The sequence below is a fragment of the Rhinatrema bivittatum genome, chromosome 2 (assembly GCF_901001135.1).
Source record: "Rhinatrema bivittatum chromosome 2, aRhiBiv1.1, whole genome shotgun sequence".
Taxonomy (NCBI): Eukaryota; Metazoa; Chordata; class Amphibia; order Gymnophiona; family Rhinatrematidae; genus Rhinatrema; species Rhinatrema bivittatum.
In genome coordinates this window covers 730,274-750,718 of record NC_042616.1, presented here as the reverse complement: position 1 = coordinate 750,718, position 20,445 = coordinate 730,274, and the positions used below count along the sequence as shown (strand labels likewise).

Sequence of the window (20,445 nt, the reverse complement as noted above, 5' to 3'; positions counted from 1 at the left end):
TTTTTAAACTCGGAGGCCATTTCGCCGGACAGCCGTCGACGGCGATGACCTAAAAATATCGGTCCCGGCCGGAAACCAAAAACGGAAAAAAGTTACCGCTGGTGATAACTGAGGGAAACCCCTGCGATGGAAGTAATTTTTTCCGAAAAATATTAACTTTTGAAATAGGTGAAAATCACCTCAGGACTCCAATAGCCCGCGATGCTAACGACTTCGCGGAAAAAAGAAGACTGAAGGGAGACCCCTGTGACAGGGAATATCATGGCATGCTGAGCATGCTCAGTAGGCACTCCGGTGCCATTCAAAAGTTTCATGGAAACTTTTAAAGAAGTTTTTCCGTACATAGGGCTCCATTACCAATGTCACCCATATATGAGGACTAGCATCCTGCTTGTCCTGGGATAAAAATGTATATCGTTAAGATCTGAAGCACTGTCACGTGGTGCCCAACTTGTTCTACGCTATCCATGTAAATATGTATTGAAATACCAAAATTCCAATTATGCCTTTTTTGAACCATCACAGTTGTGATCTTTCCTGGACTCGCATACATAAAGGCTCGCTTATTTTGACTGGCACTATTTGAAAGGCAGTAGTTAGATGCTTCATATTTCTTTTTTGTTTATGATGCACTGATATTCTGTTCTTTTCTTTCTTTCTTTCTTTGTCTCCTCCCTATTCCCTATTGTAATGAGGAATATTTTTCTTTTTCTTCTGATATTCTTGTATTTAAGAATGTATATAATCCTCAGTTGTTGTACAAGTAATTCTTGGGTTTGCTTTAAAATTGCAATAAAAATAAAATTATAAAAAGATTAGTGAGAGTATATAAGTGGGCAGCTGCCACAACCAGCAAGCACCAATGGTGATGGGCACCCAGGCCCCTTCCCCTGCCCACCTGCAGCTGTTTTGGTCCCCCTGCCTTTGTCCAACGCAGATGGGGGTTGGCACTGGCCTCACCTTTCCTTGGGGTAGCTTCCAGGTGGGAGGCAGGGAGAGCAGTTCCTGGCATGGGGGGTGGGGCTTAGAGCATTGCGATTGTGGCAACCTCCCCCCTACCTCATGGCTCATGCGGCGCAGCTCCTTCTGGGTTCAATCCCAGCAGGCCACGTGATGTTTTTCAGCGCAGTGGCCAGCACAGCGTGTTGATGCTTTTGGCTGGCTGCTCACCTCCACAGTGGGCAGTGGGAGGGGGCAGTGCAGGCAGGGATAAAGTGAAGAGAAGCTCATCTCTCTCCCCTTTTGGATCACCATCATTCCCTGCCAGCCAGATGAGTCATCCTCCCACCACTCTATCTTGCATATGTATGTTCTTATTAGCATCAGGTATTCAATTTTAGAATAGTTTTATTTATTTATTTATTTTTAACTTTTATATACCGACATTCTTACATTAAATGTAAATCATACCGGTTTACATAAAACAAAAACAGCAGGAAAATAATTCCATAGTCTGATACAATGAACAATTAAAACTAAACTTGTTAACAAGCCAAAAGGGTAAATAACTTGGAAGAAAGGGTTAGATAACAGAAAAAGTACCAACAAAAGAATATTAAATGAGGCACCAAGGATTGCGCGAAGGGGTACACAAAGGGGAGAACCCCTTTGTCGCACGGCACCTGGTGGTTAGGCGCTTTTCAACCACCGATGAAGTTCATTGCTTTTGCTACTCTAGGTTTTATAAACTTGTCACAGTGTGCATCTGAGCCTCTGGGGGAAAAAAGGGGGTCGTCTTGGTGGCTCGGATGGGCTTTTATTGGCATAGTGAGCAGGGTAATATAGAACTCTATGCAAGGTCTTGTGATGCATGGCAGGTCTTGGTGAAAGGAAGGGGCCACAGGAGTGGTCAGGTTAGAGCGCATAGCCTTGATGACACTGGAAAACAACCCCTGAATCAAGTCAGGGAGGACCCCCCCTTTTTTTTTTTTTTTTTGCTTCGCTAGGGGTGGAGGGACATTGGGGAAGGTGAGGACCTAGCACCTATAAACAATGTTCTTCAAAAAAGCTGCGGCCTGTAATTCCAAAGCGATACCTGGGCTCGTGTCAATTTGTGTTTGAATTTGGTGGAAGGTCATTGACTTCATGGGGAAGGTTGGGTCCCAGATGCCCTGGTTATAAGCTTTGAGCTAATTTTGTAAGCTTGTAGAAAATAATATTTCTTTGTATTGGAATTGTGAATTTGCAAACGACATTTATTTGATCTGAATAGATGAGAGTACTGGTTCTCAGGCAATATAGTCATTAGTATTCCCACCCAATACAGGGTCTTTTCCTGTTAAATAGATAATCCAGCCCCTTCCAGTTAGGAGGAAAATCGAACACAGGAATCACTTAGCAATTTTGAATAAGATAAAATTAACCGAGATTTTAATGAATAGTTTTAGCCTTGTTGCTGGTCATTCACAAACGTAACAAAAGTAATTTAGTAATCAAGTTAAAATATTAGATTTTGAAAGATACCAAATAATATAAAACCCTGTAAACTGAGAAACATACCTACTCCACAACCAACTTTAAAACTTTAGCAACTTAAGATACATACAGAAGTTTAGCAGCAAGTTGGAGGCTATCTAGTCTTTTGTACTGAGTGCCATGTGTACAATTATCTGCTCGTTGGTAAGATATTCTATCTTTGCACCAGTGCAAAATGCTCTTGGCTCTCCAAGAATGAGTCAGATCTCTGAAGTCTAGTGTGGCAGACCTGGAGGAGCTGAGCCAGACAGAGAAGTGTATAGAGGAGACATTCAGGAACACAGTACAACGGTCCCAACTCCAGTCAAGCAGCCCTTGTACTGCTCTGTAGAAGCAAAGTCACTGGCAGGAGATAGTCACCTTAATGCAGCAGAAAGTGATCCTGTAGCTAGGACCTGCCCTTCAGATGATGCCTTAACCTCTTGCACTGAGTTATGTCTCCAAGGTCATGTACCCAAGAGGGTACATGACCTTGGAGACATGATTCTGAATGATGTATCTTTGAAAGACACTAACAAAACAGGGATGTTGGGGCATCCCAATAGAGAGGTTGCAATAAATGCTAAAATAGCCCAGGTGCCTTTAAATAAAGAAGAGAAACAGCAGAGAAATTCCAAATGATTACCTTGTCAACTGATGAGCAGTTTGTTAATACAAACAAAAAACATATTTTGAAATTTCTGTATACAAATGCTTGAAGTTTAAAAAAATAAGATGGGAGAGTTAGAGTGATTACCACTGGATGCAGGGATAGATATAACTGGCATCTCAGAGACCTGGTGGAAGGAGCATAACCAATGTGACATTGTGATACCAGAATACAAATTATATCACAATGATAGGATGGATTAAATGGGTGGAGGGGTGGCACTATATGTTAGAGAGAGGATAAAAGCTCTACAAGAAACAAAATGCACTGTGAAATCTTTATAGATAGAAATTCCAGGTAAGAAGGTGAATAGAACAACAGTGGGGGTGTACTACCATCCACCTGGCCAGAACAGACAGACAAACAATGAAATGATAACAGAAATTAGAGAAGCTAACAAAATTAGCAATAGAATAATAATGGGTAATTTCTATTATTCCAGTCTTGACTGAGTGTCACAACTGGACATGCTAAAGAGGTAAATTTCTAGATGAAATAAGTGACTGTTTCACGGAGCAGCTGGTACAAGAACCGACAAGGGGGTAGGGGGAGTTATTTTAGACCTAATCCTTAAAGGAACACATGATTTGATGCAATAGGTAATGGAGTTAGGGTCACTTGGCAATAGGGATCACAACATGGTCAAATTTGATTTGATAATTTGAGGGAGGACAGTAAGGAAATAGTAACATACAGGCCGATACAGTACAATGCGCTCCGACGGAGCGCACTGTTAACCTGCCCTTGGACACGCATTTTCCCTTACCCCTTATTCAGTAAGGGGCGAAAACGAGCGTCCAACCCGCTGCACCTAATAGCACCCTCAACATGCAAATGCATGTTGATGGCCCTATTAGGTATGCGCGCGAGATACAGTAAGTATAATGTGCAGCCAGGCCGCACATTTTACTCTAAGAAATTAGCGCCTACCCAAAGCTAGGCGCTAGTTTCTGCCGGCACCGGGAAAGTGCACAGAAAAGCAGTAAAAACTGCTTTTCTGTGCACCCTCTGACTTAATATCATAGCGATATTAAGTCGGAGGTCCCGAAGGGTGTAAAAAGTGAAAAAAAAAAGAAAAAAAAATTAAATTAAAAATTTAAATTGGACCGGCAGCTGTCAGGCCGAAAACCGGACGCTCAATTTTGCCGGCGTCCGGTTTCCGAGCCCGTGGCTGTCAGCGGGCTCGAGAACCGACGCCGGCAAAATTGAGCATCGGCTGTCAAACCCACTGACAGCCGCCACTCCGGGTCAAAAGGAGGTGCTAGGGACGCACTAGTGTCCCTAGCGCCTCCTTTTGCCTGTTTCTACCGCACCACCTAATTTACATACTGAATCGCGTGCACTGGCGAGTGGCCAGTGCGCGTGCCGGGAGAGTGGGCGTTCGTCCGCTCTCCCGCGTTTTTACTGAATCAGCCCGATAGTAACATATATAATGAAGCATAACCCGGTCGGAGGCAGGAAAACCTGAGCTGGAATAAGAAAGGGAGAACCAAGACCCGGGTTAGACAGCAGAGGGCGCTGGAGGGTCTGAAGAGAACTACAACTCCCAGGTTTACGGAAGCACAGTTCAACCTATGGGCTAGAGAAGAGGCGGAGCAGGCAGCTGAGCAGAGCTGCAGTGAATCAGACATACCTGAGCCAATGGTGATAGAAGAAGAAGACGTGCCTGAATGGTTCAGGTGGTCTGAAAAGCCCAGCCCTTCAGAGCAGGAGGAGGAGATGGACATAGATTCCCTAACAGAGGAGTCCTCAGAAAGCAGCATGGAAAAAGAGTGAGTGACATTTTGGGGGAAGGGCAATTTAATGTGTTATGAAGAATGTTTTTCTTTAGTTAAGCTACACTGTGTTTTCTGTTTGTGTGGCATGGGAAGGCCGCAAACTGCTGCACAACTGAGGGGAGTTGGGGCGGGTTGTGCAAATCCCAGGCAGGGCGGTTATTTGGCTGAGAAAGCCAGACAGTGTAGCCTTATGCAAAGAAGAGTTTTTCTGACCCACCGGAGATTATTAGAGGGTAACTTTACAAGAGAGATATGTTTTGACCCTGAACTATTGTTTTGTGTTTATACATGGGGAACTTGGCGGGACTGTGAGCCAGGTTGTTCCCTGGTTTAAGGTCAGGCCATACAGAGGCCAGGAGGCCTGAGGCGAGGCCTGGCAGACTTCTCCTCCAAGGACTTATCCAAACCTTTTTTAAACCCAGCTACACTAACTGCACTAACCACATCCTCTGGCAACAAATTCCAGAGCTTTATTGTGCGTTGAGTGAAAAAGCATTTTCTCCGATTAGTCTTAAATGTGCCCCATGCTAACTTCATGGAATGCCCCCTAGTCCTTCTATTATTCGAAAGTGTAAATAACCGAGTCACATCTACTCATTCTAGACCTCTCATGATTTTAAACACCTCTATCATATCCCCCCTCAGCCGTCTCTTCTCCAAGCTGAATAGCCATAACCTCTTCAGCCTTTCCTCATAGGGGAGTTGTTCTATCCTGGAAGATGTACTAGGGCAGACTGAGAAACTAAAGAGTAGCAAATCACCTGGACCAAATGGCATACATCAGGCTGCTGAAAGAACTGAAAAGTGAAACTGCAGTCCTACTATTAGTAACCTGTAGATTGGAGAATAATGCCTGTTTTTAAGAAGGGTTCCAGGGGTGATCCGGAAGCTACAAAATCAATGAGCCTGACATCAGTGCTAGAAAAATGGTCAAAACTATTCTAAAGAACAAAACTATTGAAAATATAGATTAAGGGACAAAGCCAATATGGATTTATCCAAGGGAAGTCCTGCATTACCAATAAAGGTGAGCCAGTTGATACATTGTACCTGAACTTTCAGAAAGCATTGACAAAGTAGCTTGTGAGAGACTCTTGAGGAAATTAAAAAGTCACAGTATTGGATTAAGAACTGGTTAAAAAAAGAAAATAGGAAGTAGGGAAAAATAGGAAGTAGGGTTAAATGGTCAATTTTCCAAATTGAGAAAAGTGAATCATGGAGAGCCTCAGGGATCTGTGCTGAGAGGCTGCTTTTTAACATATTTATAAATGACCTAGAGATGGTAACAAAATGGGAACTGATCCAATTTGATGATAGCAAATGTTGCTTACCTGTAACAGGTGTTCTCACAGGACAGCAGGATGTTAGTCCTCTCATATGGGTGACATCAGAGGATGGAGCCCAATCACAGAACACTTTTGTCAAAGTTTCTAGAACTTTGACTGGCCCCCTACTGGGCATGCCCAGCATGGCACTAACCCTGTAGCCAGCAGGGGTCCCCCTTCAGTCTTGTTTAAAAAGCTACAGGAAATGCCGAAAAATAAAATAAGAAACATAACGAACCCAACACCGTAGGGTGGCGGGCGAGTTTTGTGAGGACTAACATCCCGCTGTCCTGTGAGAACACCTGTTACAGGTAAGCAACATTTCCTTTCTCACAGGACAAGCAGGACGGTAGTCCTCACATATGGGTGAGTACCGAGCTGAGGATGTCAGAGTATGCACCAAATGTACCCAAAGACGTGCAATAGGCACAACAACTGGGGTAGAATTTGGTAGAGGGCATCCTGAACCCTAAGGTGCAGGTGGAAGGGTGTTAGTACGTCAAGTTGTGAATAGGTTATGGACGACAGATTGGCTGAAGATGGAATCTTGTCTTCCGGCCTTGTCCAAGCAATAGTGGGCTATAAAGTATGGAGAGAACTCCAGGTGGCAGCGCTGCAAATGTCAGGAAGCGGCACCGATCGCTAGGTGTGCTACTGAAGTCGCCATGGCCCTCACAGAGTGTGCTTTAACATGGTCTTGAAGTGGAATGCCTGCTTGCTGATAGCAAAAGGATTTGCAGTCCGCTAACCAGGAGGAGAGAGTCCGCTTACCCACAGGCTGCCCCAATTTGGTGGAATGGAAAGAGACAAACAATTGAGTGCTTTTCCTGTGAGCAGCTGTACAGTCTAGGTAAAACGCTAGAGCCCGTTTACAGTCAAGGGTATGCAGAGCCTGCTCTCCTGGACTGGAATGGGGCCTGGGAAAAAAGCTAGATAATATAATGGATTGATTGAGATGAAACTCTGACACTACCTTAGAGTGAGTGCAGAGTACTGCCCGGTCTTGCAGAAGTTTAGTGTAAGATGGATAGGTAACTAGGGCCTGTAATTCACTAACTCTGCGAGCCGAAGTGATTGCCAAAAGGAAAATCACTTTCCATGTGAGATAGCGAAGTTTACGGGATTGGAGAGGCTCAAATGGTGGTTTCATGAGCCTTCCTAAAACTAGGTTGAGATCCCAAGAAGGGACGGAGGAAGCAGTGGAGGCTTGAGGTGAAGCAAGCCTTTCAGAAAACGTTTTACAAGGGGTTGTACATGCATTCTGATGGAGGACGTTTTTAGACCAGACTCCGACAAGTGCCAGAGATAGTCCAGAAACTTCGTGATTGCACAGGTAAAGGGGTCAAGGGATTGAGAAGAGCACCATGACTGAAACCTGTTCCATTTGTAAGAATAAGGTTTTCTTGTGGAAGGCTTCCGTGAAGCAATCATGACACGGGAAACTGATTCAGAAAGGTTAATTGGCTGAAGGATTAACCTTTCAACATCCATGCCGCCAGGGACACGGCCTGCAGATTGGGGTGGCGCAGGCACCCGTCGTTTTGCGTAATCAGAAACGGGTCCTTTCCCAAGGGAATGTGCCTGCGAATGGAGAGATCATGAAGTATTGGAAATCACACTTGGTGAGACCAGTGAGGTGCTATCAGGATCATGGTTCCCTTGTCCTGACGTAACTTCACAAGAGTCTTTGAGAGAAGTGGAAGTAGAGGGAATCCATAAAGGAGACCTGTTGCCCACGAGAGGAGGAACGCATCTCTTGGTTGTGAGTGTTGGCTGTGAGTGAGAGAGCAAAAGTTCTCTACTTTGCGGTTTTGACATGTCGCAAAGAGATCTATAAGAGGGTAACCCCATTGATGGAAGATAAGTCCGCCACTAAGGGGTTGAGAGACCACTCGTGCGGTTGAAAGGCGCGACTTAGCTGGTCTACCAACACATTGTCCACTCCCGTCAAGTAGGTGGCCCTGAGGTACATCGAATGGGAGAGGGGCCTCCGCCCATATCTGCACAGCTTCCTGGCACAGTAGATAGGAGCCCGTGCCTCCCTGTTTGTTGATGTACCACATGGACACCTGGTTGTCCATCTGAATCAGGATGACTTGGTTAGAGAGGCAATCCTGAAATACCCTGAGAGCATATCTGTTTGCTCGCAGCTCCAGGAAACTGATTTGGTATTTGGCTTCCTCTGGAGACCAATTTCCTTGTGTCTGCAGATTAGCCACATGGGCTCTCCCAGCCGAGATTGAAAGCATCGATGGTGAGAATTATTTGAGGTTCTAGAGCCTGGAAGGGCAAGCCTTTGAGGAGATTGGTCTGATTTTTCCACCAGGCGAGAGAGTGACGGAGCGAGTTGGTGACAATGGTCGACAGGGGCTGAATGCATTGAGTCCACTGTGACCTTAGAGTCCACTGCATGACTCTCATGGCTAGGCGGGCCCATTGGGGTGACCTGAACTGAGGACGCCATGTGTCCCAGCAAGATGAGAAAGCGACGTGCAGTCGTGTAAGCACTGAGACTGCAGCTGGTGTGCGAGAGAGACGAGAGTGAGAGCTCTTTGTCGAGATAGAAAAGCTTTTTGCCTGCAACGTGTCCAAGTCTGCCCCTATGAATGATAATGTTTGAGATGGGACTAAGTAGGATTTGTTGTAGTTGACTAGAAATCCTAGCGAAATCAGGGTGTGTAAGGTAAGATGCAGGGATGACAGAGCAGTTTGCTGAGTGGGAGCCCTGATAAACCAATCGTCTAGATAGGGGTAGATGTGAACACCTTGAGTCCTGAGGAAGGCTGCAACTACTACGAGACATTTCGTGAAGACTCGTGGTGCAGACGCGAGGCCAAATGGAAGCACTCGGTACTGATAGTGCTTGGGGCCTACCAGAAATCTCAGGTATTTGCGATGAGATGGAATAATCGAAATATGAGTGTATGCGTCCTGGAGATCTAGAGAGCAGCGCCAGTCTCCTTTTTGCAGAAGAGGAAGGAGGGAACCCAAGGTTACCATCTTGAACTTTTCTTGTTGGAGGCACTTGTTGAGGGCACGTAGATCCAGAATTGGACAAATGCCGCCTGATTTTTCGGGGATTAGAAAGTACCAGGAATAGAATCCTAGGCCTCATTGGGAATAGGGTACTGGTTCTATTGCTCTGGACTGGAGAAGGAGGGAGACCTCCTGTTCCAGAAGTGGTGAGTGGTCGGATGTTCCCCACGTCAGTCAAGGTGGGGAGTCCGGTGGGATGGAGAGAAAGTTGAGGTGATAACCCTGAGAGATTATGGCGAGGACCCACTGGTCTGAAGTGATTGTATGCCACTTGTTGTGGAAATGGCACAATCGACCTCCCACTGGTATCTGAGGCAGTGGAAGCTGGCTGCTGCTTTCTATGAAGGAGTCAAAAACCAGAAGCAGGGCCCAGCTGAGGAGCTGCTTGCGGCTTTTGTTTTCGTATCTGACGAGACTGGGCCTTTTGGAAAGGTCTCGTGGAACAAGTCCTAGACGGTGGTGGATAGGACTTCTTTGGACGGAAGAATTACTTTTTAGTATCCTTCCTGAATGGCTGCTTATAGGCATACTCAGAAGGCATCAGAGAGAGCTGTCTTAGGGTCTCATGATGGTCCTTGAGTTCCGCCACCGTTCGTTGAATCTGTTTGCCAAACAGACTGTCTCCTACACAGGGCAGGTCAGACAATCTATCCTGCACTTCAGGGCGAAGGTCCGAAGACTTGAGCCAGGCCCATCTTCTCGCCAATATAGCAGCTGCAGATACCCTGGTAGCAGTGTCAAAGATATCATAAGATGATCTTATCTCATGCTTACCCACCTCAAAACCCTTGTTTACTAGGGTTTGGAGCTGATCTTGAAATTGCTGAGGCAGGGAGTCTGTCAAGTCTTGTATCTGTTTAAATAAGACCCTGTTTTATTGGGTCATATAGAGCTGATAAGAGGTGATTCGAGAGATGAGTATTGAGCCCTGGAAGACACGGCGACCAATGGCATTTAGAAATTTTTGCTCCTTGCCTGGGGGAAAGGAAGTGTGAGGTTTTGATCTCTTTGCCCTCTTTTGGGCCGATTCCACGACGACAGAGTGGTGATCCAATTGAGAGTTTTGGAAACTTGGGGCTGACTGAACCAAATAAGTGGTGTCAGCCTTCCTGTTGACTGGAGCAACAGAGCCAGGGTGTTCCCAGTTCTTTTTGAGGAGGTCCAAAAGAACTTGATGAATAGGGATGGAGGTTATTTCCTTGGGAGCATCCAGGAATTGCAACAGCTCCATCATTTGGTGTCTGTCATCTTGTTTGGTCTGTAATTGGAAGGGAACAGATTCAGACATCTCCTTCACAAAGTTTATGAAGGAAAGGTCCTCTGGAGGAGAACACTTTCTGCTTCCAGAAGGCAGGTCATCGGTGTCTGGTGAAGAATCATCTGTCCAGGTGTCGTAGGGATCAGCATCTGCCTCTCTAGGAGCCCTAGGGGGACGAAACAGTGGAATCCCTGAAGGTCCTAGTCTAGGCTCTGAAGTAATCGAAGGAATAATTGGAGGCACTGATGAAGGTATCGAGGAATGGATCGGTGGTGGTGATGACGGACATATCGGCATCGATGGACTCATCGGCATCGATGGCTGAGGCATCGGTAGGACTCCCAATGGAGGGATGCGGAACGGTGTTTCTCCTCTGGATGACAAGATAAGCGGAGAGGGCACTGGAGCCCCGTGATCCATTGGTGGAAAAGTGGCGATGAGCGCTTCCATTTTCGAGAGCAGCAATGCCAACGCTGCCAGAATCGGGTCAGCGGTCGGTTCCATGATCGGTACCGGTGTCTGTGCCAGAGGAACTTGGAATCGATGCATCGCCTTGTCGATGGCCTCCTGATCCAGCTCTTCTCGGAGACCTGGAGCAAGCAGCCCCGGCTCCGGAACAGAAGAAGGAGGCAGAAGCATAGCCGGAGGGACCACCATTAAAGGCGGAGTCGCGGCTCCCGATCCCCTTTCGGGTGAGGGTTGCCTCAGTGACCCGGTCGCCGAAAAGGTGGGTGCCTTTTCTGGACGGGGTTTCTTCGATGGCGGCTTGAACGATGGCGAGGTCGATGATTTCGCTCCCTTGATGGTCCAAGACTTCCGATGTCGATGTTGCTCCTACGATCCCCTCGGTCCTGAGGGGGAGTGGAGGAAGTTGAGGGTTGAGAAGTCGTAGATGCCGGACGGTCACCGGCCGGAGGTCGATACTGGTACGAAGTTGACCGTGCCGGTTCTGATGACGTCGATGCAATGGACAGCGTCGGGGTTTGAGCACAGAAGAGAAGTTCCATCTTCTCCATTTTGGCGTCATTAGGGCACATTTGGTGCAGGTCAGGACATCATGCTCACATCCAAGAAACATTACACGACCTTATGAAGGTCTGTTATGGACATGGTGCGATTGCAGTCCGGGCACCGACGGAACCCCGACGCCATGGCCATGAAAAACTCGAGCCGCGGTACGGTCAACGGCCAGTAGGCCGTGAGGGCAAAACATGATGGGAATCAACCGAAAACGGGTAAAAACTTACCGGAGTACCGCGGAGTCAAAAATTTGAAGGAGGGACCCCTGTGGGGTATAATACTTTATAATAATTCCGTGAGGAAAATTCCTGTCAGGAATTCTGTGGAGCTCCTTAAAAGTGTGGCTACTGCTGCACGGAAAATAGAAGACTGAAGGGGGACCCTTGCTGGCTGCAGGGTTAGTGCCATGCTGGGCATGCCCAGTAGGGGCCAGTCAAAGTTCTAGAAACTTTGACAAAAGTGTTCCGTGATTGGGCTCCATCCTGTGATGTCATCCATATGTGAGGACTACCATCCTGCTTGTCCTGTGAGAAACAAAATTATTCGAGGTTGTTAAATCACAAAAGGATTGTGAGAATTACAAGAGGATTTTGTAATACAGAGCATCCAAATGGCAGATGACATTTAATGTGGACAAGTACAAAGTGATGCATGTAGGGAAGAACAATCCAAATTATAGCTACATAATGCAAGGTTCCACATTGGGGGGTCATTAACCAGGAAAAGGATCAAGGTGTTATTGGGAATAATATGTTGAAATCCTCTGCTCAGTGTGCAGTGGAGGCCAAGAAAGCAAATAGAATGCTAAGCATTATTAGGAAAGGAATGAAGAATAAAACAAATATCATCATTATCCCTTGAGTATTGTTCCTTGAGCATTGTATGCAGTTTTGGTAATATCTCAAAAAAATATATAGCAGAGTTAGAAAAGGTACAGAGAAGGGCAATCAAAATGATAAAAGGGATGTAACAAATGCACTATGATTAAAGGCTAAAGAGGTTAGGACTTTTCAGCTTGGATAAGAGACGGCTGAGGGGAGACTTGACAGAGGTCTATAAAATGAGTGGAATGGAACGAGTAAATGTTTCAGTTGTTTACTCTTTAAAAGAGTACAAAGACCAGGAACATACAATGAAGTTATTGGGTAATACATTTAAAACTAATAAGAGAAATTTTTTTTTTACTCAACACATAATTAAGCTCTGGAATTTGTTGCCAAAGGATGTGGTGAAAGCTATTAATGTAGCTGTGTTTAAAAAAGGTTTGGACAAATTCCTGGAAGAAAAATCTATAAACCATTCTTAAAGTGAGCTTGGAGAAATCCTGGAATATGCAGCTTGGAATCTATCTGGCCTTTGGGATCCTGCCAGGTACTTGTGACCTGGATTGGCCATTGTTGGAAACAGCAAACTGAGCTTGATGGACCTTTGGACCGATCTAGTAATTCAAATCTTATGTTATATTCTTATTTATTATTTATTTATTTATTTAGATTTTTTTTATATACCGGCATTCGAGACAGCAGTCACATCATGCTGGTTCACATAAAACAGGGGTGCAAAGTAAACATAACAATAACAAAGTGCTGAAAAGGCAGTTACATATAACAAGGTGATAAGAACTTGGCTTAGAGGAAGAGAAAGGACAGGTTATTAATTTACACAAGTAAACGATAGGAGATATGTTTACTTATGTTTACTTATGTTCGCATTACTACAACAGAATGCTAGGCTAATATGTTTTTTTGTTGTTGCTTTTGTTTTTACAGTGGCAACTAGACTACACTGCTCCGAACATATAGTTAGAATTTTAGGAAAGTAAATACAGTAGGAAGTTGGGTCCAAGGAAAAAGAGGAAAGAAAGGGGAGAGCCAGCCCAAAGGCTCAGTGACAGCACTGCCAATTTCAATTTTCAGACCTGCCACCTGATCCTCAGACCATCACTGGACTAGGAACATTGTGGAAGAAGTGGAGTAGAGCAAGGAGGCTGAAAACCAGGAAAGTTACAGTTTAAATCCCACTGACACTCCTAGTAACCTTTGGCAATTCACTACACCCTCCATTGCCTCAGATACAAACTTAGGGTCCTATTTACTAAGCATTTTTCCCCATAGACACAAAATGCAAGAAAAATGTTAGTAAACAGATTGTAAGCCCTCTGAGGCAGGGAAATACTGAATTATTTTACCTAAAATGTAACTCACCTTGAGCTCAGATTTGGAAAGGTAAAAATTAAATCCAAATCCAAGAAGTGTTCAAAGTCCCTAGAGGTAGAAAAATCCAATCACTGCATGCCAGCCTTATTAGTCCCTAGCTTTAGAGCAATGGTTTCTAACTTTTTTTGTCTCACAAACGGGCCGATACAATAAAAAACACGGGAGCACGCACAGGCCACTCTCCTCTGTCTTTTTTGACAGGAGCGGCGGATGTCGGCGGGTTTGACAGCCGACGCTCAATTTTGCCGGCGTCAATTCTCGAGCCCGCTGACAGCCACGGGTTCGGAAACCGGACGCTGGCAAAATTGAGCGTCCGGTTTTCAACCCACAAGCCGATTTTAAATTTTTTTTCTTCTATTTTTTTTCTTTTTTTACCCTTTGGGACCTCTGACTTAATATCACCATATTAAGTCGGAGGGTGCACAGAAAAGGAGTTTTTACTCCTTTTCTGTGCGCTTCTCCGGCGCTGGCAGAAATTAATGCCTATCTTTGGGGAGGCGCTAATTTCTGAAGTAAAATGTGCAGCTTGGCTGCACATTTTACTTTCTGAATCGCGCGGGAATACCTAATAGGGCCCATCAACATGCATTTGCATGTTGCGGGCGCTATTAGATTCGGGGAGGGTTGGACGTGCGTTTTGACAGCCGACGCTCAATTTTGCTGGCGTCGGTTCTCAAGCCCACTGACAGCTACGGGTTCGGAAACCAGACTCCGGTAAAAGCTAGCGCATCCAAAACGCGTGTCCAATTGCGGGTTAACAGTGCGCTCCACTGGAGCGCACTGTACTCTATCGGCCTGAGAATTTGGTTCACTTCATTGTGCCACATCATCTTCACTTTCTCTTCCCCACTATTCCCACCCCGCATCACCTCTTTCTTCGCCTTCACCCTCATCACCTATCCCTGGCATCATCACTTTCCTTTTCCTCTCCTTCCACCCCCTGGCATCATCATTTCCTTCCCTCTCCCTCTAACCCCCTGGATTCAAACCATCCCTTCCCTCCCACACCCCCTGGCACATTCATCTATCCGTTCCCCTATACCATTTGGCACATTCAGCTGTCCTTTCTCCCCAGGTCCTGGAAAGGGCAGATGTCAGTGCAGTGCTTACCTGGTGCTGCTTGTTCCTTCTCTACCGGCGTCCCTCTGCAATTGGAACTGCACAGGGACAAGAAGTCTTGCAAGACAACAAAGCCCATACAGTTTCAACTGCAGAGGAAAGCCAGCAGAGGGAGAAGAAGCAGCAGCAGCAGCAGATAAGCACTGCTCTCTAATCCCCCTTGCTTGCAATAGGTCATCTTACAAGCCTGGAATTGTAGAGGGAAAGAAATGAAGACTCCTGCAATGCTTCAGCTCTTTTTATCTGGCTCCTTATGTAGCACACCTGACCTTCAACCATGGCACACCAGTTAGTGAACGCTGCTTTAGTGCACATCTGCACCAGGTTATTACAAGAGCAGTGGTCAGCCAAGGATCTGTGCTGAGATAACTGAGCAAGAAAAAGATGACTGTGTGGGGAGTGAGACCTTGCGTAGCTGCAGCCCATTAGAATACGCGCTGTTAGTGCTCAATGCCCAGAAACAAGATCGTAAGGAAACTGCTAGGCAAAAAAAGAGGGGAGGAAAGGGAAAAGAGAAAACAAAGGGGGAGGGGGAGGGGGAAGGGGAAGACACAGGGCCAGATGGGAAAAAGATGGAGAGGCAATCAAATCTTGCATGTGCCGTTGTCTCGGAATTTCATTACATCCTGCCCTTGGCATACGATAATCCCATCCCTTCCCCTGCTACTTTTGGTGCACACAGCATGCAACCAAACCCATGCGCCCCTCCATCACATGCATATTGCACATGCCTCTGTGCACTGAGCACCTTGTGCATTCCCTCCCCCGATCCCTGATATGATACGCACTGCTCTCGCACTCTTCCACATAGCCCACTGCCTGTACGGTGACCTGCACTACACACACTATTTTTATGTAAGCACTCACCCCCTGAGCTTGTCACACCAATTAGGATTGGCTCTGCTGCTCTCCTTTTCCACAAGGGAAGAGATTTTTTGTTCTCCTTGGCCTGTGGAGGATTGATTGCTTCGTACTCCTTCTTCCTGAATGGGCTTGTCAGCAGCTTCCAAATTCCAGTCTCTCTGGCACTGCTGCTGCCTTTTCCATTTTCCCCTTTCAAAGGCTTTGGGTTCAGCAGATCTCTAGAGCTAGGAAAGGTATGTAAAGAACACGCATCACCCTCACTGCGCGTCCGTGTTCTGCTCACCGGGTGGACTTCTGTCTTCCTCACATCCTGCCCCTGCCTGACTCGGAAGCTCAGACTTTTCCTCAGGGCGCTGAAGTTTTTCTTTGAGTTCTCCTGGTTTCGTCTGCATTCGTTGGCAGCTGCTTTCAGGCCCTCACTTGTTTTCCCTGTGAATAAGTTCCACCTTTGACTGTTCCAAAGGGAATTACCCCTGATAAGGCTGGAGCCACTGCTCTTACCAAATCCAGATGGGCACTCAGGCATGGGCAAGGACTCCGGAGTTTCAGCAGGCAGTTTACTGACCCCCAGAAACATCATGCTGGTGGGTCGGTGCGGCACACTGGGGGATTGCAGCTGACCAGGCACTCTGGCAACTTCAGCTAGCCTCCACTCTGCACTCGCAAACTCGTATGACGTAGCAGAATGTGGCTTTACAAAACCCGAGAGGCCTCTGAAGCTGCCTGCTGGTGAGGAGGAAGAGCCATTCCAGGTAGGTTCCACCGAACACAAACTCTTGGGTCTCCTTTTCTGCAGCTGGGCAGCCTTCATTGCCGCCTGTACTGCCAGGCTGGAAGCGGTTCTACGAACGTCCATACATGCAGACCTGTTGACAGACCTGCCATCCGTTTCTGCTTCTGCCATATCTGGCAATAATCACTAAGACCTTACAGCTCTGGCAGGGCTAACTGTCATCAAGTCATCCATACATGAAGAGAGTGTCAACTTTACTCCTGCGTCGTCGCTTCCCTCAGCCATTGCTTTCTTTTCACTCCTAGTCAGTAATCCATGCACCTGGAATAGGAAAGAAGAGCAGGGAGGGATCACAGAAGCTGCTCTGTGTAGGTTACATCTGCCCTTCAGAGCTTCCTGTCTGCACATGACAGACTCAGCATTCCTGCCCTACACTGGCTCCTCCTGCCCAACCTTCTCCCTCCCAGCCTGCGGCCAAAACATTGAGCGCACTGTCAGACACTACAGACCGGTTCTACTCCAAAGCAACAGCCTCTCTTTCCATCTGAAGTGTTATGAAATAACAACACAAAACTGTAAGCACGCAGTGAAACACAGGCATTCCAAACAGCAAAGGCAAATGTGGACTTTGATGCTTTACACAGAGCGGGAGAGGAAAGCTGGGTCTGCTCAGAGGGTGGAAGGGGAGGGGGTCCAGAGTAGGGAGAAGAATGTGTGTGTCCACCTCTAACCAGAAACAGGTAAAGCAAGAAGAATCAACCCAAGCAGCAGCAGCAGGATCCATGAAAGAAAAGACAAACCTGAAGAAGCTCTAGGGTCCCCAGAGAGACAGATTCAACAGTCAGGGAGAGTAGAGATCCCATTCCACTACGCTGAGAGAAAATCATGAGCAGAGAAAACACAAACACAGAATATGCCAGCAAATCACCACCATAAGGGCCATCTAGTCTGCTCAGTTTTGCAATATCATATAGCCCTAGTGCATCGCTACAAAGCTGATAAAAGAATGAGCAGGAAAAACTATAATCTGGGAGCAGCGAGAGCAACAAAATATGCTGTAGCCTACCACCAGGCCAGATAAGTAATATGACCAAAACCCACAAATTTTGTTATTTCTCTCATGCACTTTGTGAATCTTTCCTATTACTACTTTATGTATAATTTATTATGTCAATAAGGTTTCTTGAATCTCATTCATAGCTCTTGGTTATGAAGGATAGGGGAGATAACACATGTAAGAGACATTTCTCACAACGTAGAGATAAAACATCTGTTGATACATTGATCTTCTGATGTCTTCTTGAGGCAGAAAACAAGTGCCTTTGTGTTCACAAACAGATCCAAAGTAAGTAAACACTATTCAAGTAACATTGTGTGTTACTGCTGATGCACAGATCATTCAGGAGGGTCCCTTGTGTACCAACTTACTTCATCTGCCATGATACTTTCCTGTTCTGCTAGGGACATCCTTCCTGGTTTGCTCAGGCTGTATAAAACCACTTCAGTGTTTATATTAACTCATTTTGTTGGACATCACTTAGAACAGCCATCAAATCTAGGAGGTTGATGTGAAATAAGGCTCCTAGGCCTGTCAGGAAAAGTTAAATGTGAAGCCCACCAGACCAGGGTCTAGAACTTGGAAAAGGGAGCTCTTGGTCAGACTGGAATAGAGAAGTCACCAGATCAACACCACTCAAAGTTTGCCATGACTTGAATATAGACCTGCAGGCTTTGAAGCATTCTCAGTATGGACCATGATGCCGCCAAACCTGCTGATACCACAGTATCCCCCAGGCTTTCTGGTCAGAAAGACAACTCTTTGCCAGAGTTATGCCTAACAAATCACCAAAGAATTCCAAATGAACAAATAGGCAGATTAACTTCTCAAAACTAATCCAACCATTTCTTCAAATCATTCCTCCAATTTGAAATGGCAGAGGCTGAGCAAAAGGATCTAGCATTCTTTGTTCGGGGAGGAAAGCACATATTCCTGGTGGAAGTTACAGAGCAAATGCCAGCATATAATGCAAAGAATGGTACTGGAAACGCTACAAACCTGCAACAAAGCTCAGATACTTCTCAATCAGAGGAACTATCCTCCATTCCGACCCTCGCCCTTTCTACTTTCTCCCTCCACCCCCTGTGGATATACCCATCCTCCTCCCCTTCCCTTATTACTATCCCCTGCAATCTACTCTAATTGCTCTGATTTAATTCAATTATTTGAACTAATATGTACATATGTATATAATTCTCGTATCATATTCTCCTACCATTGTTAACCCTCTCCCTGTTAAATAATGATAATATTGTAAAGCTTGTTGCTAAGTTATGTTACAATGTGAACCGAGGTGATGTTTTGCAAACGTGCCTCGGTATATAAAAAACCCTTAAATAAATTAAATAAATTAAATAAACTATGTTATGCTTGCCATAAACAATATTTTCCATATATAACAGTATGAATTAGCCATAATATGTGGGGTGACATCATCTAGTAGCACCGAATAGACCTCTCTCTCTCATAGCTAGTAGAGCTTTTTCTCTACTAAGCATGTGCAGAAAGTTCTGCCACAGCATTGCCTTCTTTGCCCCTCAGACGATTTTAGTGCTAAATTTAGCTAGGTACTTGACTCTCCAATTTCTAGAACTTTGACTGGAACACTGAGCATGCCCGGCATGCCATAATCTCTGTGGCCACAGGGGTCTCCCTTCAGCCTCGTTTGTAGCAAAAGGTGCGAGCAAAAAATAAAATAATAAAACAGTTTCAGACCCAACTCCGCGGGGTGGCGGGTGGGTTTTGTGAGGACTACATCCTGCTGTCCTGGGAGAACACCTATTACAGGTAAGCAACTCTGCTTTCTCCCAGGACAAGCAGGATGGTAGTCTTCACATATGAGTGATTAGCAAGCTACAGGCTGACTCCTATTTGTTTGGACCAACAGTGTACAACTTGTGCAACAGGCACAACAACTGGCGTACTGTTGGTAAAAATGAGGCAGTCTGAAAATCACAGCAGGTGGATTTGGAAGGAGTTGGGATTATACTGGAAATAAATTCTTCAAGACGGATTGGACAAAGGCAGAGTTTTGACATCCTTCCTTGACCAGGCAGTAATGTGCTGCAAAGGTGTGGAGAGAGCTCCATGTTGACCTTGTCTTCTTTGGTGTCGAATCGGACTCCTAGATATTCTAGCGACTGTGGGGGCTGCAAACAACTTTTATTTGTGTTGACCACCCATCCGAGGCTCTCCAGTAGAGTTTTGACTCTGTTGGTTGCTTGGTGGCTTTCCTCTGGGGATTTCGCCCTGATCAGCCAATCGTCTAGGTAAGGGTGTACGAGGATTCCTTCCTTCCTCAGTGTTGCCGCCACCACCACTATGATCTTGGTGAACGTCCGTGGTGCTGTGGCTAACCCAAAGGGTAGTGCCCGGAACTGATAGTGACGGTCCAGAATTTTGAAGCGTAAGAAGCACTGATGTTCCTGATGAATTGGGATGTGAAGGTAGGCCTCCGAAAGATCCAGGGATGTGAGGAACTCTCCCGGTTGAATCGCCCTTATTACAGAGCGTAGGGTTTCCATGCGGAAGCAGGGAATCCTCAGGTGGCGGTTGACCGACTTGAGGTCCAGGATGGGCCTGAACGTCCCCTCTTTCTTGGTGATGATAAAATAAATGGAATAATGCCCAGTATTTATTTTTTGTGGAGGCACTGGGGTTATGGCCTCGAGGGCCAGTAGTCTGCTCAGTTTAGCTTCCACTGCCACCCTCTTGGAGAGGTCGTGGCAGGGGGATTCCACAAACTTGTCCGGAGGGGTTCGTAGGAAATCCAGGTAGTACCCCTCTCGAATGATGGCTAGGACCCACTTGTCCGAAGTTATCTCGACCCATCTGTGGTAGAATAGGACTAGTCTGCCCCCTATGGCTTCTTCCCTTGGACGGGTCGGCTGAATCTCATTGTGGAGTGCGGCCGG

The 20,445-nt window shown here is 46.0% G+C and overlaps 1 protein-coding gene across 2 annotated transcripts in view; it reads right to left on the bottom strand.

Annotated features, from left to right (window-relative positions):
- The window catches only part of AGAP3 (ArfGAP with GTPase domain, ankyrin repeat and PH domain 3), a 1,011,227-nt gene that overhangs the window by 879,300 nt on the left and 111,482 nt on the right, over positions 1-20,445 (bottom strand). Inside the window, exon 1 of one of the 2 annotated variants that reach the window (XM_029587233.1) lies at positions 15,744-16,797. The exons of the other annotated variant lie outside the window; for it this stretch is intronic. Coding sequence (XP_029443093.1) covers positions 15,744-16,644 — 901 coding nt within the window. The 5' untranslated portion in view covers positions 16,645-16,797. Of the gene's footprint in view, positions 1-15,743; positions 16,798-20,445 lie in introns of those variants that run through there. 2 annotated transcript variants of the gene reach the window in all.